The sequence below is a fragment of the Chrysoperla carnea genome, chromosome 3 (genome assembly GCF_905475395.1).
Source record: "Chrysoperla carnea chromosome 3, inChrCarn1.1, whole genome shotgun sequence".
In the NCBI taxonomy this organism is placed as follows: Eukaryota; Metazoa; Arthropoda; class Insecta; order Neuroptera; family Chrysopidae; genus Chrysoperla; species Chrysoperla carnea.
Genome location: NC_058339.1, coordinates 18,448,732 through 18,472,583, shown reverse-complemented (window position 1 = coordinate 18,472,583; position 23,852 = coordinate 18,448,732). Strand labels below are relative to the sequence as shown.

General features: G+C 29.2%; 2 protein-coding genes across 4 annotated transcripts in view; both read right to left on the bottom strand.

Annotated features, from left to right (window-relative positions):
* The window catches only part of LOC123295900 (dynein axonemal heavy chain 2), a 28,626-nt gene extending 15,789 nt beyond the window's left edge, over positions 1-12,837 (bottom strand). Inside the window, exons 1-24 of the mRNA XM_044877362.1 lie at positions 12,762-12,837; positions 11,973-12,416; positions 11,469-11,747; positions 10,827-11,284; positions 10,119-10,404; positions 9,658-9,941; positions 8,418-8,636; positions 8,236-8,337; positions 7,927-8,166; positions 7,297-7,489; positions 7,034-7,215; positions 6,630-6,796; positions 6,316-6,562; positions 4,704-4,952; positions 3,914-4,083; positions 3,394-3,723; positions 3,146-3,332; positions 2,703-3,068; positions 2,268-2,507; positions 1,874-2,093; positions 1,607-1,769; positions 1,286-1,464; positions 799-1,133; positions 34-342 (exon numbers count right to left, since the gene is read on the bottom strand). Coding sequence (XP_044733297.1) covers positions 34-342; positions 799-1,133; positions 1,286-1,464; positions 1,607-1,769; positions 1,874-2,093; positions 2,268-2,507; positions 2,703-3,068; positions 3,146-3,332; positions 3,394-3,723; positions 3,914-4,083; positions 4,704-4,952; positions 6,316-6,562; positions 6,630-6,796; positions 7,034-7,215; positions 7,297-7,489; positions 7,927-8,166; positions 8,236-8,337; positions 8,418-8,636; positions 9,658-9,941; positions 10,119-10,404; positions 10,827-11,284; positions 11,469-11,747; positions 11,973-12,416; positions 12,762-12,837 — 5,925 coding nt within the window. The remainder of the gene's footprint in view (positions 1-33; positions 343-798; positions 1,134-1,285; positions 1,465-1,606; positions 1,770-1,873; positions 2,094-2,267; positions 2,508-2,702; positions 3,069-3,145; positions 3,333-3,393; positions 3,724-3,913; positions 4,084-4,703; positions 4,953-6,315; positions 6,563-6,629; positions 6,797-7,033; positions 7,216-7,296; positions 7,490-7,926; positions 8,167-8,235; positions 8,338-8,417; positions 8,637-9,657; positions 9,942-10,118; positions 10,405-10,826; positions 11,285-11,468; positions 11,748-11,972; positions 12,417-12,761) is intronic.
* A 2,859-nt stretch (positions 12,838-15,696) lies between these two features.
* Positions 15,697-22,034, bottom strand: LOC123295131 (serine/threonine-protein phosphatase 2A 65 kDa regulatory subunit A alpha isoform). Of its 3 annotated transcripts, none has more exons than XM_044876358.1 (6): positions 21,779-22,034; positions 20,842-21,423; positions 18,944-19,049; positions 18,006-18,241; positions 16,963-17,731; positions 15,697-15,824 (listed from the first exon to the last, which is right to left on the bottom strand). In XM_044876358.1, exons 1-6 carry the CDS (start codon positions 21,860-21,862, stop codon positions 15,814-15,816), a joined length of 1,788 nt encoding a protein of 595 aa, XP_044732293.1. In that variant the 5' UTR covers positions 21,863-22,034; the 3' UTR covers positions 15,697-15,813. The 3 variants fall into 3 exon arrangements, with proteins under 3 accessions (XP_044732293.1, XP_044732295.1, XP_044732294.1); XM_044876360.1 differs by having other exon boundaries at positions 20,851-21,423; XM_044876359.1 differs by having other exon boundaries at positions 15,707-15,818.
* Positions 22,035-23,852: the final 1,818 nt, after the last annotated feature.

Here is a 23,852-nt window from a genome sequence, read left to right as displayed (position 1 = left end):
AATCAAAAATTAATCCTCTAAAATATAAGATACCTGCATCTTCATTTTCTCAAAAACTTCTGTTAAGGCACCAACCATGTCGTCATAATCGATATGTGGTACATCAACTCCCGGAAATATGTCCGACATTATACCACTGAACAATGGATAATCGTCGCTAGTCAATTTTGCAATATTCATATCACTCATAGCCAAATAAACCATTTGTTCTTCTGGTAAATTTGGATGTTCTCTACGTTTTTTTCCTGCGTAACGTAAAAGAGCTACCATCGATCTAAGTCCAAAATCGTAATGATCCTGTTTGCTTAGTTGTTGTGTTGCTAATTGATACAATGTATTCACCTAAAACATAAGTTATTATTTTTTTGAAATATTAAATCTGCTTTAAGATAATCGTGATTAAACACCATTAAAGTATATTAATTACGCTCGGAAAAAATGAGCCCCTATGATCACTTCTTGATCTTATTCAAATAACAGGGAACGATATCTGTTGGCTAATTCGTACAACTAAATCCTTCGATACCGAATAACCTACGTTGCCAAATTAATAATTTTTCCATTGATTTCCCGCCTATTTTTTGGGTGATTAGAAAAATAATATATTGTGTTGCCTGAACGATTTATGTGTATACGAATTTTTGTAACACAAGTAAAAAGTTCTTAGACTAACCAAAAAAATGAAAATCGGTTCAACCGTTTAGGCGCTATGAAGCCACAGATAGACACACACACATAGCGATCAAACTTAAAACACCCTTTTTTTTAGTTCGGGGATTAAAAATAAATATGGTATACCTTTCTTGACAATACACGGGTACTATTAAAACCATCACTGAACAGAAGATTTTCAGCAATAATTGCATTGTCTGGCGTCATCATTGATATTGGTCGAAATAGAGATTTTAAATTATCAGGTAATTCTGTACGTCCAGCATATCCTGGATTCATAGTTATAAAAATTCCACAAGTTAGAGCTAAATTAATATCTGAACCTTCAAACATAAAATGTTTCTGTTTTTGTGAAATTGCTGTTAATATCGACATAATTTGTTGAGCAACCACAGATAATACTTCAATGTTAATTCTATTAAACTCATCAAAACAACCCCATGTTCCACACTGCGATAAACCTGTAAAAGTTTCAAGTTAACTCATAAAAATGAAAATGGATTTCAAATTCTGTATATGCCTTTTTTATTGCCTGAATTTATTCGTAATCGAAACTCAGTATTTTAAATTTTATTAAGAAAGTTTGAAATTCATGAGAATATCCTTCAATTACCTGAAAACATTTTTCCCATACTCTTATAGTCCAAGCCTTCCGAACAATTGATAACAATTACCCACATTCCCATTGCTTTTCCTAAATCTTTTACTGTTTCTGTTTTACCAGTACCAGCTGGACCTTTCGGACTTCCACCACGAAATAAATGTAATGCAGTGGTTAGAGTTATGTAGCATCTTAAATATATAAAATGAGAAAAAATCTAAAGAAGTGTTTTAAAGCAGTAATTATACTTTTCAGATTTTTTTTAAATGGCGGGCCGCATCAAAAATAAATTCTGGAAATAACATTTTTGGGAAAGTTCCATTTAATTATTACCTATCTGTAAGTGGAGTTATTACCAATCGGCCAGAATTACCCAGATATTCATAAAAATACATAAAAAAGGTATTTGTTTGACGTATAACACAGTCATCAATATCTCGTTCCCAATAAAATCGAAGTTGAGAAAACCATTCAAAATCGTTTACATCCATACAACCTATAATTCATTTTAAGATCATTATTTTTGTTTTTTAGCAAATAGCTAGGATGAGGGCCGACTTGAATTGATTGAATACTTTTCGTAATTATTACGCAATTTACCTGCTTTGTACATTCGATCTATAACATCACGGGAATGAATTTCGATTGTAATTAATGCATTAGTTTTTAATCTCGCAATTTTTGCAAGGTCACGCCGAGTTAATTCTGTTAACCTCGCTAGTACTCCATTCTGTTTTCGCCGTAATTTTTTCAATGGTTGCTTATTTTCCAATAACTTACAACGTGTAAGAGCACGTGTGCAATCAGCAGTCCACTGAATCTAAACACAAGTCACACTTTAAGATATAATCGTTCTGGATTACCTATAATGATCCATACCATGACATCAAAAATTACAATTACAATCACGAACATGTGCGATGGAAATATTATCCTACTTTACACCGTTTTTTGATGTCATGGTAAAGATTATAATTATTTGAATAATAATTACAATGCTTGAAGTTAAAGTACATTGTCCTGGGTATTGTAATAACCACTTATCACGCATATCTAACATTTTTTTCAAAGCTAATCTGGTTTGTTTCATTTGTTCACGTAGAGTTAAACGCATTGCTTCTTCAACAGTCGTTAACCATAATTCCACTGGACCTTCTAACAAAACTTTCTTCAAAAAATCAATATACTCGCCATCAATTGCGAACATACCAACTCCTTCGTTCGCATTACCGTGCTGTTTAAATAAGAGAAAATTTTTAAAAAATTTGCAACTGTTGGAGCTGTTGTAATTCTAGCAAATTATCGAGAGCGTCGTTCGCTTAAAAACAGAGCTAATTGGGTAATGACGGCTAGTGGGCAATAAAGTGAGAACTTTTTGTGCCAACATCATTCAACTATAAATATGTATATAGAAATCAATGTTACAAACTTTATTTATTTTTAGTTTATATAAGCCATCAAATATTTTCTTTAAATGAGGTTGAATCAATTCCGGTTTTTTAGCATTACCAAGCATCTCTAATAAATCATCATTTGACACGAAGTAAAAACGTGGAAACAAATGTCGTTTCGTTTCTAAATATTTTTCTAAGGCTCTTTGTATCTTTTCCATTTTATCAATCATATTTGTTAATTTGTTTAACAAATAAGGTGCTGGACGGTAGTTGCATGCTTTGATGCAGTTTTTCTGTGCCTGCATATTGTGTGTAATACTCTTCCATTCATTTCTCAAGTTTTCAAATTCAAGTGTTTCGTCTGGTAATTGCTTTTTAATATCATCACCAGCAAATATATTCTAAATATAACAAAATTTTATAAATCTAAAATCTGGGGCCTTATATTTTTATAATAGTACTTAATCGAATTTCTTACTTCCATATAAATGTATAACCGTTGAACATTAAGAACATTTTCTATTGTTTCACTAACATAAGATAACGTTTTTTCCCACTTATCAACTATTTTTTGAAATGGTTGGATAAACTTTGTACTTTTCATCGTTGCTATTGAAACAAAATGATCCTCAAGAGCATTTGTAATATCGTCAACAGTTTTTAATCTAAAATATACAAATTTAATAAAGTGTACGGTCGAGATGTATTCCAGGATTGTGCGTATACCTATATATTTCTGAATCTTTCGGTAGTTGCCATTGTATTGCTAATGTCTCCCACATTTCTGCAATTGCCTTGATACCATTTTCAATAATTAATTCACCAGTTGCCGCAATAGATATTTCATTAATTTCTTGCGTATAATTTTGCATTTCTAATTCCAATATATATTCTAATGTGAAATTGCTGGCCGTTTCATCAAAGTCTCGTTTTATTGCATTTTTAACTCTGTTCCAATGACGTTCCCGCATTGCCGGATTTTTTAGATCACCAATAAGCGGCAACACTCGACGTAGAGCATCAATGCGTTCTTTAGTATGATCAACTATTGACCAGCTATAAAAAAGCTACAATTAGTTTTAATCTTAGCAAAGGGGGGAGGGGTTTGCACAACTAAATATATAATTCCACAATTCTAGAAGGATTAGACCTATCAATAACTTCCCGTTCTCAACTACCATCAGTTAAATCACTAATAAGTGTCTGTTTTATAATTTCATTAATTTAATAATTTATAATATATTACTTTTTGGTGGACAGTTCTTTTGATAAACGTGTTATTTTTCTGAATAATCGCTGAACAGTATCTTCCATGTCATCCACATTAATTTTCCAAAATTCACCAGTTTTATATTCTTCCCAATGTCCATCCCATTGGTTTGTTAACTCCCAAACTAATCTTAACGGTTGGTAATCCTAGAATATATTTTATGAAAATTCTATTACTATTAAATGAAATTACTACAACGCAAATGAGAATATAAAAATTAATAGAAAAAAGTTACCAACAACCGGGCTATTTTTTCTCATTGTGTACCTAACTGTGGGTAAGTAATCTATGAGTTCCTGCGAAATATTTTGAAGATGGCGCAAAAAAGTTCGCGGAATGAGATGAGGATTGGGTTGAAAGGATGATAAAAAATTGTTTCGGGCATCAAGAAAAAAGGTCCTCGTGGATTCAAGATTGGACTGCTACTACCACTGCCAGTCAAAAATTGTTTACGTGAAGTTTGGCTGGTCATCGCGGTGCCGAGGGCTCCAAATGGTTAAATAACGACTTTGTTTACACTTATTTTATTTTTAAGTACGATAATTTTAAGTCATCTTTATACAAATCACTGAAAAAATTGGGTTGAAATTTGATACGCAGATTCTTTATACAAATCACTGAAAAAATTGGGTTGAAATTTGATACGCAGATAGTTATTAGGTCGTGAGCATTCGCTAAGGATTTTTGCAAATTTGAGACCAAAAGTGGTGTAACGGAGATTAAAATTGGTATGGAGATAATTTTGTTTCGGTTTCGAAACGCTGACCTTTTCTAATTTCGCTAAATCTGCATTTTCAGATTGACTGATATTAAAGACAGCTAATTTCTTTTTTAAAACAGCTTCTTCCTCTCTTAAAGTATTCAATTTTTCATCAATATCATCTAAAATTTCCAACGCCTCCTTTGCTGTATATGTATGTGAATAAGGTGCATTATCAAGAAACCAGTCTAATAATGATGTACATCGTTTTTCCAAATCGATAGCATCCTTTAACAAAGCATTTCTGAAGTCCTCCTAAATCAAAATTGTATTGGATTAGGAAGGATAATAAAATAAATTTCATTAAACTCTTTAATTGGTTTTATTTATAAATGTAAAAAAATTTAATTAAAAGATAATGTTAAACAGTTCAAAAATTTTTTATAGTAAAATTTTTATAAAAATTCAAACATCAAAGTTGGTTTTAACAAAGTAAAACTCAACGAATTTTTATTGTTGTTTGTTAGTTAACATTAACTTATTTATTTTGTTGACTGAATTTTGAGCAGTTCCGAAATAATAATAATATACTCTTTCATATTTCTTCCAAGTATGCAACATTTAAAAATGCCGAAATTTTGAATCGTTATTTACTTCCTGATCCGATAAGTATTATAATTTAAAGTAATTTGCTGAAAATATAAAGAGTTAATTATTATTTACAAATCACGAAAAAGCAACTTGGATAATGAACAACTATTACAACAAGTGAAAACAAACATTTACACTGAGTTAATTGTTGAAATACCATGTATAGACAGTTTTGATGACGCAATCGTTTGTTTTTTGACGTCACGTAAATAATGAAAGGATTCCACACACACTCACATAACTGATATTCCCATATTAATACATACTACAAAATTTTCACCTAATTATCGCCCTCGTGGATAAACAGTGATGTTTACAAGAAAATGTTTCAAACAAAAGTTGATTACTTGTTTATAAGGAACATTTTTTACATTTAAACATTTGTTTTATCTCCAACGGTTTACAAGATGGGTCCTACGGACCCAAGACCCAATTGACCTATGTTGCTCATTTAAGAACTCGACCTCATTTTTTACGTCTTAAGCACACTATAAAAATTTCAGCTTGATATCTCTTTTCGTTTTTGAGTAATCGTGATGACAGACGGACAGATGACAGATAGACAGTCAGACAGACAGACATACGGAAATTGATTAATTAGGTGATTCTATGAACACCTAAACAAAATTTTTTTTTCGTAGCATCAATATTTTTAAGCGTTACAAACTTGGGACTAAACTTAGCATACCATGTATATTTCATATACATGGTATAAAAATGTAACTGAATTAAGAGGGCTTCAATAAACTATAGACTACCTCTGGAATTTCTGATCAGAGAAGTAAGTGTATAATAGCATAAGAATTATTAGAAAAATGTCTGATGGGAAAGTTTTCATGTAAAATATTGTCGTCCAAAACGGGAATGTAGTCGTAAATCTTAATATTATTCAATTTTTATTAAATTTTAATTAACTCAAAAAGTTTACCTTCTAAGCTTCCAAAAAATGGAAGCCATATAAATCTTAGACATACCTAAATACGATTATACTGAAAGAGAAGCAAAATATTTTTACAGCCAAACATACCTTAGTGTTGTTCAGCATGATAAGAGATTCGTCCAGCATACTTAAATAATTTCTCCAAACTTGCATAATATTTTGTTGTTTCAATCGTAATTTATCATCCAATTCTACTTGATATTTATCAAGTACACGAATTTGTTCCTCAATTGCAGGAAATTCAGATTCCTCTGCTTCTATTTCAGACTTTAATTGTTCATAAAAAATCATTGCCTCATGCAATTCTTCAACAGTTTTTGGTTCTTTTTTAATTCTATAAAAAAAGAAATAATTAATAGATGTACATAGAATAAGAATGAGAAAATTTATCATAAAAATACTTTTCTGTATTGATTTGTATATAATCATAAACGTGATTGATTTTTTCGATTGTAATTTTTTTCAATAATGCACATAAACGATTCTGCCATTCAAAACAATGATTTATAATTGCTGTTTTCAATTCGGATGCATTTACAACCAAAAAATGGACGGGGGTTATTGTTTCCTAGAGAAAAAAAATCATTTTCATTGAATTTCCTTTTTTTTATTATTAGCTTTTTAATTCGCTTCTTTGTCAGAATATTTCTTCAGAAAAAGTCTGACCATTAAAAATTAATACACTTTCCTATGAGATAGAGAGTTAAAATTTGCAGAGTAGGTGTAAATCGGATGGCATAATACAAAAACTGGGCACGCTCATATCATTAATCATACATGATAGCTTGAATTAACTTTAACTTACTTGAATAGAAACGTTATTGGCAATTTCCGTATATCTTCCAATATTCGTATCAAATGCAGCAGCATCAGGTTTTTGTTGTTCATATCTTTCAAGAAATTTGTCTTTATCCACTTGCCAAATTTCCACAAAAGGATCCCAATTTTTCGTATAGGTTTGAATTTCTTGCACAGTAAATGAAACTTCTATAGCAGTAATAGAATTGAATTTAGAATTATATCAATTTAAAAACATAATAAGAGTCCTTGAATAAATCTAATAAGAACCTTTGCATAAAGCTCCTTGAATTTTTAGACACTCTTCATCCATGCTTATAATTTTGTAAAAAGGTGGTGGTTCTATTCCTGGTAAATGGAAAGCTGTAAATATCCTTGGTATTGTAGAAATTGCCTCAACGATATCTGGCAATATATTAGCTATTAATGCAACAACATCGGTGACAGATGGTTCGAAATTTATCTGAAATAATTTTAAATCAAATAAAAAATAACAAAAGTACTTAAATAGACCTTTTTCACATTTTTTTTTTTTTTTTTTTTAAATGGAATTAACAAAATAATAAAGTGTTTTTATTGTTAAAAACGCGTAATTTTTGAGTTACAGGCTGTACTCAACCTATATTTTCATAAAAAATTATCAAAAAGCATTTCTGTTTTCCATGAAAAAGGTCTATTGACTCCTAAGGTTGTCATCACATTTAAAAGAATGCATATATTTGCTCATAATCATGGTAAAACTAAGTCTTCATAAATCCGCCGACAGCCTTTTAATCTGATATGAACCGCGCCCTCATCTTAGGTAAGCAAGGATTCGCAAGGTACGTATCGTTTCCTACTCTTGCTACATGAATTATTATCGAGGTAAAGTTCATAAATTTGAGTTCACAAAATAATTACCTGGTTTTCTTTTAAATTTGCAACAAGTTTTAAAAAAGGTGAAGGTCCTACATGACCGTCACCATGGAGAGCATCATATAAAGTTTGGAATGTAGATTTGACATTAACTTTTAATGCTGTTTCCATTAAATTGTCATATCTCCCTATAAATTTGATCCATTGTTCACCCATTGAATTCATATAAGGTTCAAAACCTTCAAAAATCACAACTAAAAATTCAATAATTTTACGATATTTTATAGCAATATTTTCAATATTTTCTTTACGATATAGAGCTAAATGATCTTTTAATTCAGATAATTCAAATGCATAGCTTGGTATTATGGATTCGGAGCTTCCATTACAAATTTCTTCAAGAATTTTTATAATTTCTAAATGACATTTTTTATAATCATCCAAGAAATCTTGCAACTAAAAAAGGAACGAATGTATAACTGTAGCAAAGTAATATCTTGAACGTACGTATACTTTAAAATTATAAATAAGCTTACATCTTCAGTTAAAGATGAAACTTCTCTTAAATAATTTTCATCAATTGTTTGAGACCATTTATATTGATTTACAGCGGGTGCTAACTTTTTATCCAGTTGAGCTAGTGGAGCTTTAAATAACACACGTTCTTCATCCGATAAAGAAGATACAATTTGATTATATGCCAACACAACATGAATCATATTTTCATAAACAAATTTTAATACATCAGCTCTTAAAAATATATTTCCAACAGTTGAAATATCAAATTTTAATTTTGACCAATACAACACTTCATCAAATATGTCTAATAAATTCCTAAGTTTGATAAATAATAATAATATTAGCCTTATTAGCTTAAGTTTTATTTAATAATTAATAAATAAAGCAACGAAAATTTCTTATTAATGCCTCAAGCAATGAAGCAATAACAAAAATAACCAGTACGCAGATTTTAAAATTTGGCGATTATGTGCATTTTACCTAAGTAAGTATTGAACATAAAAGTCCTGGACAGTAGGGAAAACTGTGCTCAAGGTTGTATTTACCAATGTTTTCCCCTACGGCAATTCTCAAAGACTTGGATTTATCTTTCTGGGAAGCAGGAAAATTTGCAATGACTCGAAAGCTTAAAATTGATAAATATTAATTGAGTACGATATTTAAATCAGAAGTTAGATGAACAAAAATGACAAAATTATTTGCTTGGCACCAAAAAAGCAAGGTGTCCTTCATTCTTGAAAATTAAATGAATATTGACAACTCTATCAATTATTTTGCTCCGTAACTTTTTAAGTCCACGGATTGGCAAAGCGCTTGTTAGTTGCTATATTTATACTTTTAATACGTTCGACAAGGCTGGATGTATATATTCACCAAGTTTCAAAGGTTTCGTACTTATTACTTCGTTACTTTCTTAAGTTTTAAATTAAATTACCTATCGAAATTCACTTCATACAATCCAATTTTTCTTGGACTCTTTACTAAAAGAAATCTATCTAAAAAAGAATAACTGTCATCCCCTAAATTGTCGGACCATTTTATATAAATGTCTCTCATACTTTCTTCCATAGACTTCATTAACTTGTCAAATTGCTCCAAAACTCCTTCAGCAGCAGCACAATGAGGCAACCAAAAAGCCTTTTCAATTCTCTTAAATAATAAAGTACAAAATGAGCGAAAGGTGGATGGAGCCTCTGATATTGAAATTCATTGCTACGGAATTCACTAGTTGGGTAACATGATTGATAAAATTTATACCTCACGAATGCCTCTCATTCGTCTTTGTCGTAAATGTATTTTCATAGCTCGGCCAGCATAATATGGTAACAATGCTGAGTATTCCTCTCTTTCTTTAACTAATTCATTTTTATTTTCTTGAATAATATTACTGAGATACGCATACAATGATTCTGTTTTCTTGGAATAAACAAATTTTAAATTTGGTCTTTGTGCGTAATTATAAAAATATCCCAATGTTTCAATCATTTGATCTGACGATGAGATTGTGTCAAACACTGCCTTCATTAAATTTTCAATAATCACTTCATTTTCTTTAATTTTAACATTGAATTTTAAAATAATTTCAAACCAATTTGTGTTTTGTACATCTAATATGATAGAAGATGCCTGTAAAATGATTTCCGAGTTATTAAAAATTTTATTATTAAACAAGAGTTTCAATTCGCAACATTTGTGCGCAACAACCAGATTGTACCTACATTGACCATCACTGTTTGAAATACTTGCCTCTTTAATATCATTGACACACTCGTTTAATATTTCTTCAACTTTTTCACAAGTAGCTTCAAATTCAAGTCCTCGTGGTCCAGAAAATTGGGGTTTTGGAATTGTTTGTGTTTCATCATGTCTACCAAAAACAATCATGGTTTCACAAACTTCAATCATATCTTGACATCGCAAGATAAACGCATCCACATTGCTGAATATGGCTGTATCATCTAAATCCCATGGTACTTTAAAATGGAGTGTGTGTATTGTAGATATCTAATTTTTAACAAAATGATTAGTTTCATTTATTTTCTTATATTTCAGAGGCTCCCAATTTGCTCCTAACTTGAATTATATAATATAAAAATGGCAAACATGTTGTTTAAAAGAAGATTAATGTGCACATGGTTGGGAATCCTTGCTTTAAGGATTGAATAATAGAGTACTTGACTCTGTTCAGGAACTCCGATGCCACAGACAAACAGACAGATACACCACCCCTCTTTTTGCGACAGGGGTTAAAAAAGGTAGACCAGTGATTGAACAAGTTTTTTAGAACATAAATATTAAACTACGAATCTGATTCGCAAGTTAATTATAAGGGCTGTATTCAGATGGTTTACTAATCGATAAAGCCAGATGATTATTACATAATCAACTGTCCTAGCTCCTAGTGTTTGATAGCCAATGAAACTTACAGTTGCGTATTCTCGTTTGTATTCGTGTAACGTATCAATACAATCTTGAAAGTGTTTAATTGCTGTTCTGGTTTTACCTTCAAATACTAGATCCAAGTCAATAAATTCTTTACAATAAAGAATTATTTGATTACTCAATGCACGACATAGCGCTGTAATACGGAATTTTGTGTTATAATATGGGCTATTTAACCAAATGACACGAAATTTAGTCAATATTTCAGGTAATAGCGCTGGGATTTTTGAAGGTGCTTCTGCTTTTTTAATTTTTTCGCAGGGTTCAATTAAAATTTGTAAATATTCAATATTTGATTTTGCTTCAATTAGGCTAGCTTCTATTTGTCCACATAAATCTTGAAATGCATTCACATACGTTGATTGAACATTTTGTAAAATATTTCTGATATGAATTAAACATGGATTTTTTATCTGATGCAATAAACCAGACAAATTTTCGTCTAAAAAAAAAAGTAATAAGCAGGTTAAACTATTATGAAATGTTCACCAATCAGTCGAGTTTAGCTAAATGTTAACATGACTGTTGCAAAATTCTAAAGTGAAGCTGCCCCGTTACGGGATAGCCCTCATTGTTCATTAATACTATTAATGTACTCGAGAATCTTTTAATACAAAATAACTTACGTCTATAAATCCAAAATTCATATTCATCTACAGGGCATAATAATTCATTTGGTGATACTTGATTTTGATCACCAATTGCAATTCTTAATTGCCGCGTCCACTGAACTACAACCGCTTCTAACCGTTTAACAAGTTCTTGATCTTTTACTGCCACATCTATATCCAAATCATGTCCCTCACGAGGAATGTATAAAACGGTAATTCCCAATAATTTATAATGGAAATCCGTAAGATTTCCCAAGAAAGTGTGTAAACGAGAACAAAATTCGCTTTTTACAGCTGATATTAATTAAGAAATAAATATTCAATTATTCAATCAAAAATATTATAGAGTTTAGTACTCTTGTAATTTTTTCTCTATACGCTTAGTTTTCGAAATAAAAATTCTTGAAAAATGCAATATTCAATTTTTTAATTTTTCAAGAATTTTCTTCTATGTATATAGGGTGTACTGACGTCAAATTTATACATGTTCTAATTATTTTAGAACAATTAAAAGGATACTATCTGGCCATTTAGTGACTTGAAAAAACATAGGAGCGTATACATTTTCTACCACTTGTAATAATGTATTGGTAATACTTTCATCCGTCGTTCCAAATGTAACTTCATCATGAAAATTTTCTGGAGTTAAAATAGCATTGGTTTCACGAAAAAAATAAGATAAATCTAAGACAGGAATTGTAGGAAAACCAAGCATGCATTTTAAATTATCTCCTTCGAAAAACACTGTTAAAACAGGTTGTTCTGGTTCATTCATAAACTCTTTAATTACCGATTCGCATTCTGGTGTCCAATCACTATCCCGTAAATCGTATAACGTTGTCATTCTTTTAACAAAACCTACTAATTTGTTCAATTCTTGTTCGGTAAAAGTAGGCTTCTCTACATAAGGCTTATCAGTTTCTGCTTCAGTTTCCTTCTCTTTACGCCTAAGCGTTTGCCAGGCTAAATAAAGATTAATTTTATTCAATTCATTGATTATATCAGTTTATCAGGTTCGAAATCATGCTCATAAATGGCGTAGTAAAATTTACTTTATTTTTAAATTTATATCTTCATAAATTATGTTATTCTGATGTATGAGCTATATTGTTTTAGAGTTTCATTCAAATCCGTTCTTAGTTTTTGAGTGAAAGCGTAACAAACAAACAAACAAACATCCTTACTTTCGCGTTTAAAATAATAAGGATAATTTAACATTTTTGACTTAGACCATAAGGATATTTATCTGACGTATGACGTTTATTTTGATCAATTTTAATAATATTTATCATGTACTAATAAATTTACCTAAATAAACAGAATCATCCGAATCATACTCGTCCGAATGCATTTCTTCATCGGGGTCAGGAATTCCACTAGCCATTTTTTACTAAAATCAACTTGCAATATTTTTTTGTTAATATTTAAAATTACAAATCACTCAAATTCAATATGGAATAATTTTTATTGTTACTGACTATGTATGCTATAGTTACAATAAATATCATAAAATAAACTATTTGATTTGTTAAATCAATATATCAGTGTCGGTTTGTTAAATGTTTTATTTTTTATTATTATACTATGCATAAATGCCGTGTGGAGTAATAAAACTGAATAAACGAGGCAGAAAACTACTGGCAATAACAATAGCATCAATAAATTTACTACAAATATCAATTGGATTATGTCTTTGTTGTGTTGGATTATATGTTATTCAAAATGTGGGTACAAAATTATTTTCAGAATGTGCTGAAATTACGTTTGTTTATAGTGTAATTTCAATGTATGGTGTTAATGTGATATTTCAGTACATAATGGGTCTTGTTATTTGCCGTCAATGTTATACAAAATCCGAAAAGTAAATATTTATTATTTAATAATTAATAAATTACATTATAAAGAATGCCCATACCTCGATAATGAATTAACATACGAATATGTTTGAATAATCAAAATTGTAGGAAATTTAACGCTCTACAAAAGAAGGTAGAGATAAGGATGTAAGGGAAAAAAGTTATTGAAGAAAAACCGGAAGAAGTTCGAAAACTTTGTAGTTTTCCACTCCCTCCCTTTTGGACATGGTCAAAGAGGTCCAAAACTTGAGAAATGTAGAAAATATTAATTGACTATCCCTGAACAACATCCCAAAGTTTCCTTATCTTCCGACCTTTTACTATCTGAAATTACCTGTCGACTTTACTACTAAGCTAATGCAAACTCTATTAACTACACTTTTAGGAAGAGTACTGCTCGCTTGTTATTTGTTTGGACAATATCAGCTTGTAATACGGTATTCAATGGTATAGTATTTGCCTTTTTATCATCAAAAATTGCCAACCATATTATTAAATCGATAAAATATGCTTTAAATCGAGGAATGGACGAATATTTAACAGATTTAACTTGGAAAATAACGTTTGATTCCTTGCAACAAAATTCTCAATGCTGTGGAATTAAGAGGGCTAGAGATTGGATAGATAATGGCTGGATTTTAACAAAACATATAAATAATACTAGTCTAATTCAAGTAGAAAAGTAAATAAATTCAAATGTATTCGAAACCATATTGGTAAAATCACTAAAATTTTTAGAGGGAAGACATTGGATATCATAAAATTACCCGTATTACCTTGGAGCTGTTGCAAGATCGACCATTCTTCATCTTGTTTACATGATCCATTTCAATTAAACAAATTAAATAATTTCACAAAAAATAAATATGATATAATTAATAGTTCGATATATTCGGTTGGATGTATGCATATTTTAATTAATCCAATAGAAACAAGTTTAAAAATTATAATTTTTGTTAATACAACTTTATTATTTCTACAGGTCAGCAAATGATACCCAAGACTTTTGCAAAATTTTCTTGTTTTTTTAAATTTAGGTATTTATTTTAATAAAAAAAAAAAAGAGTAAATAAAAAAACTCAAAAGTTCTGAGGTAACAAACATTTAAAAAAAAAAAATACAGTCGAATTGATAACCTCCTCCTGTTTTGTTTGAAGTCGGTTAACAAATCTTATGTTCAGAAAAGTGACATCATTTTTAACGTTGAATTGATTTTGAGACATTTCTCCACTTTGAAATTTAATATTAGCTACATTTTTTTTTTATATTCCATTATCTATACAAATGAATGTTGCTCAGATCTTTTACGGGAGAGATTGACGATATTGAAATATTCTCTTGTATGCAATTATATAAAATATTTTTAGATTTTTACATTGATTTTTCTAAGAATATTGTACACAGCAAGTAAAAATGCAACAATATTAAAAGAGTGTGCCGAATGCAAATCACCGGGATGGTTATATGGGCCAAACAAAATGTGTTATGCTGAAACGTTACGAAAACTTATGCGAATTACATCATTCGATTTTAAAAGAAATGTTCAACATAATATTAAGCACCAAGAATTAAACGACAGATGTTCAGAACTACAAACATTACTTCCGCCAAGACAATTATCAGATTTTAATTCAACAAAAAGCTATAGACTTGAATTAAAAAAGAATAAAAATGGTTCCATATTAATGATCGGTAGCGATGATACTTCAAGCGAACAATCAAGTTTAGTGTTTTGATGCCAATACGTTATTACTTTTATTAAAATATTTGAAAAAGCTGACAATTTTTTTTATTCAATTTAATCAATATTTAAATATAATAAAACTTACCTCACATTTTCAGTATAAATTTTTCCACCTCCGAGAAGGGTTGGCTCTCACTCCCTGGACAAGATCGCACAAATTTTTGTTGTTAACTTCTGTAAGCTTTAAACAATGCAGTCGCACAGTTTTTATAAAGATTCATTGACTGGTCTCGGATTCCGAGGTATAAATGTTACGGCTCTCCACTATTTATTATATTTAATCAAATAATATTACAACTGTATATCTACTTAAGCCCCACTCTCTACATGATTATATCTGAAGACACAGAGTTGAATGTTAAAAGTTGAAAATAAAACCATCAATATAACTTAAAAAGATATTTAATTGCCTGAAAATTTCTATAAAACAAAAGATTCGTATTTTATTTTTTTTACAAGATAATTTGATTTGATAAATAATGTATTAATTAATAATAATGCATGTAGTAAAACCAGTCGTTTTAGAATATTATTTTTTTATGCTACATATTTTTTTATTTTCAGTACAGAAAGGTAAATATTTAACTAAATACAGAAATAAAATCTATGTAATTATAGATGTATATCATTATTATTTTTAATATTAATTATTATGTCAGACAAAAATTCCTACAATTTAATTATGAATTTGTAACGAATTTTGAAAAAATGCTTCCATTTGAAAAAAACCTTCTCTAGCTAAATACACCGTTCCAGTAGTTCAACCTAAAGCTGAAACAAAATATACTTCAAAAGGTTTCATCCTTAAAATTATTTTTATCATATATATTAACATAAAAACATAAAACAATTTAAAATATTTTATAGTGGTGCGTTTAAGCGCAAATAACATCAGGAAAGAGAAGATAGTACTCAAAATTGACAATTTTTTTAGTCTGCCTTCTACAAATAGTTTTAGCTCGAATATTCCTGTTGATAGTTATTCAAATAATGTGACCGCTGCAGTGCTGGTTAAGAAGCTTACTGAAGGAGATTTGATAATTATTGCAGTTAGTTGATAAAAAATAAACAGTTTAATAGGGAATATTCATTAAATTTAAATTTGGTTCAAATATTTTTCTTCCGTAACTTTAATGACTGGACATTTCAACTAAACAATTATTTTAGTAATTAATATCTTTTTAATTACTTAAAATTTCTACGGCTTTTTATTTGAAAACTTAATAATAACGAGTGTAAATTCTGTGCTGTAAATTAATTTTTTTAAAGTGTAAATTATACATTGAACTGTCAAAAATTGACAGATCACGTACTTATACGTCATCAACAGAGAGCGCCAAAAAACTGCGTTTAAATATCTCAAAATTATAATGATTTTAAATATTTTTTTACACTAAATACAGCATTTTTAAACAGTATTTATATTTTTTACTTTGTTATAACTGTGTAAACAATGAATTAAAAATATAAAAAAAATACATGAATATTCCCTATTAGGACCCTAGTTTTTGTGTTTTTTTTTTGTTTGCACCAAGTCCTACGCCTTTATTCCCGGGCTATAACTTTAAATTAATTAAAAGTCTGATGGCAAATTTTTAAGATATTTCACTGATCTGTGCAAAAAATCTTTTTTGAAAGTTGTAAAAGTTCCGCCTCTATGAAGTGATACTAGACGTAAGTTTTATTAAAAATTTACAAATATATCAATGATCAATTTTTTGTATTCTAAATATGTTTTCCAACTACAGTGTAATAATCGTTGGAATAAACTCGTCACTAACCTAGAAACAATTTCACGAAATTGTCCTAGAAATAGGGATGGATTTGGAAAATTTTCTTTCAAATACCTAGAATTCTTTTTAATAAACTTTGATAATTTAATAATAATGAATAAGATTTATTTATTTACCTGCAATACTAGCCATAGCTTCTGACGCAAAATATTTAACATCAACATCTGTATCAATATTTAATTTATCAAGAATGGGTTTGACTTGTGGTTGAATAACGCCATGATCCAATTGTGGTCCAATTTTTTGTAATGTTTTCGCAACATTAAACCGTACATTTGCAACACCATCATTCGCCATAGAGAGAACCGTTGGTAATAATAATCTTGTTGTAATATCACTACCACATACTTCAGCTAATACATTAATACAAAACAAACATGTCATACGATGTAAATAATTTTGATCTCTGGACATGGCAAGCACTTTAGGTATTACTGTATTTTCAGCCCATTCCGCTCCAAACTGTTCCACTAATTTTTTTAAATTTAATGTTGCCGCTTCACGTATTGCGAATACATGATCAACTAGCCATGTCATACATAATGCATTTAATTTTTCATCAAAGAACTCTTGGCCCAACTGTCCAGCTAATAATGGCATATATTCTATAATTGCAAATCTTACACGCCATTTAGAATCTTCTGCTAATTCAACAATTGCTGGTAATAATGATTGTGATAATTGTTGAATACCAATAACTTCATTAACACAATCTAAATTTGAAATGATATTCAAACGTACTTCAGGACATTCATCTTTTAATTGTGATAAAAATAGTGGTAATAAATGTTCGATTGTATTGTGACGACCAAGTATTGGACTTAAACCCATTATTACAGATGCTAATGCTGATTTTACATGTTGATTTGGATCTGCTACTAAATCCTAAGTGACCAAACAATAATTTATTATTTAATCCATATAATAATTTTTGAAAATACTAAAATATCCTAATTTCTTATCCACAATCTTTTAAAAATTGAATAATTACAAAAAAGTGATTTTTGAACCCTTAGTCGTCTTAAGGGTTCAAAAACTTCAATTCTCTAATGCTTCATTCAAAAACTATTATCGTACCGACAATTAAATTAAAATTTAAAGCAAATTGGATAAATTTTTCTCTCCAAGCATTTTCTATTGTTAAAACTCTATAACTTACTTTAACATATGGTAAAACTGATGTCATGATAATATTTTCTTGATGTGCTTTATCCAAATTTTGACAAAAATCTTTGACTTTATGTGCGGCAGCAGCTCGTACTTCAGCTTCGGTGTCTTTAAGAAGTTTTTGAAAAGCTGGTACTAGATCTGTGCGTGTAATTTCTGGTCCTACAGCACGCTGTAAGTCTGTGAATTTGTCAGCAACAACATAACGAACCCTCCATGATTGATCGGCTAAAATGGAACATTAATTATGTAGATTACGTTTTTTAACAAATTTCTAGGGCAATTATATTTAAATTTCTTTTAAAAAACAGAAAATGATTTATCAACCCTCTTGCGAGTTGCAAATCTTTCAATTTTTTTACGCATTGTGTTGTATTTTAATAGCTGTCTTGTAACATTTATAGGCGGTAACAACACATCGGTGAATTACGAAAATCGAAAAAAAAGTTATACCCCAAGATTACGATGTAATACAAATCAATCATTAATCCCCTTTCGAAATTTTTAAAGAATCGAATAGCGTGATGTGACACAAAAGTAATATTTCGTGTCACATCACGCAGTAGTATTAATGTAATATTTACCAATTTATTTCTATTTGTTATTTATCTTCTTTTTAGAACAACAAAAAAATACGGTTATTAAAAATACTTCCCATTTTTCAGAATTTTCTCAAACTATCTTAAACAGAACTTACCTTGGGCTAAAACTTAGAAATACTCTACAGTATCAGAAATTTTAATAAAATTATGATACAAATTAAAGGCAACGCAAGGGACTTGTTGAATAAATTCCAAGCGCATTTTGTTACAATAATTTTCACCAAAATTATAATAAAGAAACCTCATTTAATTTTAAATTAAATCGATTCAAAATAAAGTAACTTAAAAAAGATATCTCATCTGAATATTTTTTTATGGGTATACTTACTGGCACACTGTCTGAGTGTCGGCATTACAAGTTGTTCAACATCTTCTTGTTCTAACAATGTAGCGATACTGACACATGCATCAACAGCTAATAATCTTACCGAATCCTAAACAAATAATATGTAAAAAAGTAATTTTTGTATTTTATTTAACTGTACATCATGTATACGCTATTAAATTAACAACCTTTTATTAAGAATTAAGATATCATTTAAGAAACGTCTTAATTTCACTAATTAAGTTTAATAAACATTTAGATTAGTTCGTTACCTCCGAACAATGTAAATATGCAAATAATGCCTATTTTAATTAATAACAAATTATCCGTGCATTGGATCAACAAAAAGGAAGAGGACTTGCAGTGTTGGAATTGTATTTTCTACCTGATGCAACAAGGGCGTCCGTTACTCCTGAGAAACCCTGTATATCATAGTTACCCTGCAATAATTAACACGGATACGATAAAAATTATTTTCAGTGTAGAAGAAGAACGTTCAATTTATATGGAATTGAGTTAGTATCTACCTTGTATAAACCTTGAGTCAGTTGACCTTGATTTTAATTTTTATCGCCATATTACTGAAAATAATTTTTATCGCCATTTTTGGTTTTACCAATTCTACAGAATAATTTTGGAGAAAATTCAAAAAAAAATCTATGAATCAATTACATATCATGAACCTTGATTCAAATAAGTTCGATTTTAAGGTGTGGAGGTCCTTGGAGGTTGTAGAGCATACCTTTAATTTTCGAATAACTGTAGCTAGAAAATAGTTTTGAAAGTCTTGTTCAAAAACAAGAGCTATAATAAACATTTAAAATTAAATTATTTTAATTAAACAACGCACGTATCATGCAATCATTATAATATTGATCGATATGACATTGGAATAACCAATTGATGAAAGATTATATTGAAACTTATTATCAGTGATGGATTTAGGCCTTGGCCCGTGAGGCCCGGGCCTAGGGCGGCAAAATTTATGAAATGCCAAAATTTTAGAGTCACAAAAAAGTAAAGACAATCAATTATAAAAATTGATTCAGAATAGTTTTTATAAAAAATTTTCGATAGAAAATATTATAATCCAATTCATTAACCTACTTCTCAATCTGTGTGGGTAAGATGTTAATTTTTTAATCGATCAATGATATTCTTTATCGAGTAATGTTCTTTACTTTCTATTCCTTTAGTGAGATTAATCTCACGTGTATGAAGCATTTTGAAATTATTTAATCCAAATGACTTCTCAATTTGTTTTTAGTGTGAAATAAAAATAACGAAGATTTGTATGTCCCAGATTAAAAAAAAAAAAAAAGTTTGGAGACAAAGAAAAAAGTATTGAATGAATATTCACGGAATCTTCGAGATGTTTATCCGAATGTGGACATTGCTCTCCGTATTTTTTTGAGTATTCCGGCTACAAATTGTTCAGGCGAAAGATCTTTTTCTACTTTTAAAAGGGTAAAAACCTATTTACGCGCAAGCATAGACCAAGATAGACTTAATGCACTTGCATTACTGTCTATTGAAGCCCAACTAGTCCAAGAAATTAATAGCGACGACATAATTGACGTTTTTGCACGGACCAAAGCCAGGAAAAAAAAATTTTCAAATTGATTAATATAAAAAGAAATATGAATTATTTATCTGTCTAAAGTTTATATATATATTTATCTGTCTTGTTTATCGGTAATATTAAAAAAATTATATTTCAATAAATTAAGTTACTTTAAAATAAAAAACTGGATCAAAATAAATGAAATTCATTCTATCAAAAAGGGCGGCGCATCGAACGGGGCCTAGGGCGGCAGCAAGCCTAAATCCGTCACTGCTTATTATACGAATTTAAAAAGAAACATGCAAAAACCAAAGTAAAAACAAGAATCATAACGTACGGAACTTGCCTGATCATCCTGTGCTAAGTTTACAAACATAGGAATCACGTCTGTTTTAAGGTATTCCACTTCCACAACTTTCGCCAACTCTCCCAATTTGGAGGCAGCAGCTCGTCGTACCATTGGTGTATCATCTTGACACAATGCACGGAAATGTAAACGAAGGTCAGCTTTAACGGCAGCTGAAACTCGTGGATAACATACAGCAAATAAACCACAAGCTGATGTACGTGATGTAAACCAATCGCCAGCAGCCAAACGTTGTACAAGTGGCACAAAATGTGTTTCTAAATCACTTGGACTGTGTTGTTGGGCAACATTCCGCAATGATTCTACAGCTTTATCACGCACAACAGTTTCTTCGATTGTAGCTAAACTCTCCAATGGTGGTAATAAACAATGTGCATAATCGGGACCACCAACTAGATTTGTGAAGCCACCCAATTGTTCAGCTAAAGCTAAGAGGACCTCATCTTCATCATAAATTGTTTCCGTTAAAAATGGAATTAATTCAGATCTTGTTCTTTCGACTCCTAGTGCAATCGCAATTGTTGATAATTTTTTTATTGAATTCAAACGTAACTGAAAAAAATTTTTTTTTATTAAATTTCCTCTTAATATCAGACAAGGTTGTAATGTATGTACGTGGTTACTACACCCTGGATCTGACAAGTGTTTTTATGTACCCAAAATAATTTATATATAAATACAAAAAAAAATAGACAAATTTAATTCAAATTATAAATAAATTTTTTAAACTTCACTGATTATTCGATTTATTTGGTTAAAACTTGTATTTACACAATCAATAATATAAAATAATATGTAATTAAATTTTCAAAACATGGCCATTTAATAAAATGTAAATCTCAAATAACAATAAAATATTCAATTCAATTAATATTTAAAATATAAAAAACAATTTTAATTATATTACCTGTACGTCTTCATTCTTTAATTCATCAATAAGAACAGCGATGGGATACAGAGAATCGTCGCCTGCCGAATCACTGGCTGCCATTGTAAATTAATGATGCCAAATTAAATAAAACGATTATAGTTAGAAGTTTTTAAGTTATCAGTTCAGATATTAATACTGTATTGTTATAGTTTAATTAACTGTTTATACTTTTTTTTGTAATTAATTTAATATTTTAGTTATTTTACATTAAAATTTATTCAAACACGGTGTGTCAAAGCTTTTAGTAAAAAGTGAATGAATTAGAAGGTATTTTAACTCTAGATGGCAACACTTTCGAATTAGTTGAACGAACTAATGGTGGCAATTTTAAAACTGAATAGTTAATTCAATAATTGTTTCACTATCTATGAAGGTAATAAACATTAATAAAAAATTTTAATTATGCTCTAAAATTTTAATTATTTTAAATAAAACAATTTTTTTACATTATTTAACAAAAAAAAACGCGTTGTGCGCGATTAATTAAGGATGTATAAGCACGGTAGTGGGGACACAAATTAAAAAAAAAATATATTTTTTCAATTTTGATGGTGAATAATTATGTTATAACTTGATATTGATAATATAAGCCGAAAAGAAATAATGCAATTTTTCGATATCCGAAGTAATTTTCAAATCATCGAAAATTTTGTTTAATTATTTAACTTTCGATATTTCAAAAACCAAGGCAGATATCAAAAATTTTATACTTATTTTTGGCTATCAATAAATTTCTCCCGTTTAGTTCTTTCGGGATTTAACGATATCGATTTATAAATTTCATATAGGCAACGCACGTTACAAGTAATTTTTTTGTTTCTGAAATTAAAATTTTAAAATTTGGTAACAGGAGAATATGTTATACAAGTGAAATTACAGTACATTCTTATATGTCTATGGTAATATAATAAAGACACACCTCCTATTATACGAAAGTATAATAAAAGGTGTGTCTTAATATAAGATTTCTATTGGTCGAAACTACATAAAACATGGCTGCTTTAATATAAAATTATAAATGAGTAAGATATATAGATATTATATTGAACCAAAAGAGACAAAGTATATTAGTAATATCAATGCTGCCAATCCAACGACATTAGAACCAAACAATACCAACCTAACATAATTAAATTTATTTCATTCATATTCTCCTGTTACAATTTATTATAAAATTTTATGTGAGATAATGAAGATTGTGATAAATAATAAATGTGTAAATTGTGCAAAAATATCATATAGGCAAGGCACGTTACAAGTTATTTTTAGGTTTCTAAAGTAAAAATTTTAAAATTTGGTATTAGGAGAATATGTTAAACAGGTGATGTATAGACGTAGAAGATTTTACATGTCTATGGATATTAAAGTATAAAAAACTTTTAATAATAAGAGGTGTGTCTTTAATATAAAATTATAAATGAGTACGATATATATTGATATTGTATTGAACCAAAAGAGACAAAGTATATTAGTAATATCAATGCTGCCAATCCAACGACATTAGAACCAAACAATACCAACCTAACATAATTAAATTAATTTTGTTCATATTCTCCTGTTACAAATTTTTATAAAATTTTATTTGAGATAAAGACTTGTAAGAATATGGTATATTACTGTAATATCACTTGTATAACATATTCTCCTGTTACCAAATTTTAAAATTTTAATTTCAAAAACAGAAAAATATATAAAATTTTATAAATCGATATCGTTAAATCCCGAAAGAACCGGGAGAAATTTATTGATAGCAAAAACGTTTGGAAAAACAATCAATTTACTTAGATATTAGAAACAAAAAATGTTTATTTTTAATTGAAAATATTTAATAAAATAATTGGAGCAATTGTGAAATCCGAAGGAGCATTTAGAGAGAAATTTTTTGATATATGATTTAATAAATTTTATTAATATCCCACGCTAACTTTATAACAGTAATTAAATGACATAAAAAGGGTATTTTTACTAATTGACACGAACTAGAGCTGTGAATGATATGTTCTATGGTTTTTTGTTTGTTCTCTCTTCATGGAGATAGATGTTTTTTACA

Coding starts and splice junctions, on each gene's coding strand:
- LOC123295131 (XM_044876358.1), bottom strand. CDS start 21,862: ATGGCAGCCAGTGATTCGGCAGGCGACGATTCTCTGTATCCCATCGCT. Junction 18,242..18,943: donor GACACTCAGACAGTGTGCCA/GTAAGTATACCC, acceptor GTTCCATTTTAG/CCGATCAATCATGGAGGGTT. Junction 17,732..18,005: donor CAGTTTTACCATATGTTAAA/GTAAGTTATAGA, acceptor TTGGTCACTTAG/GATTTAGTAGCAGATCCAAA.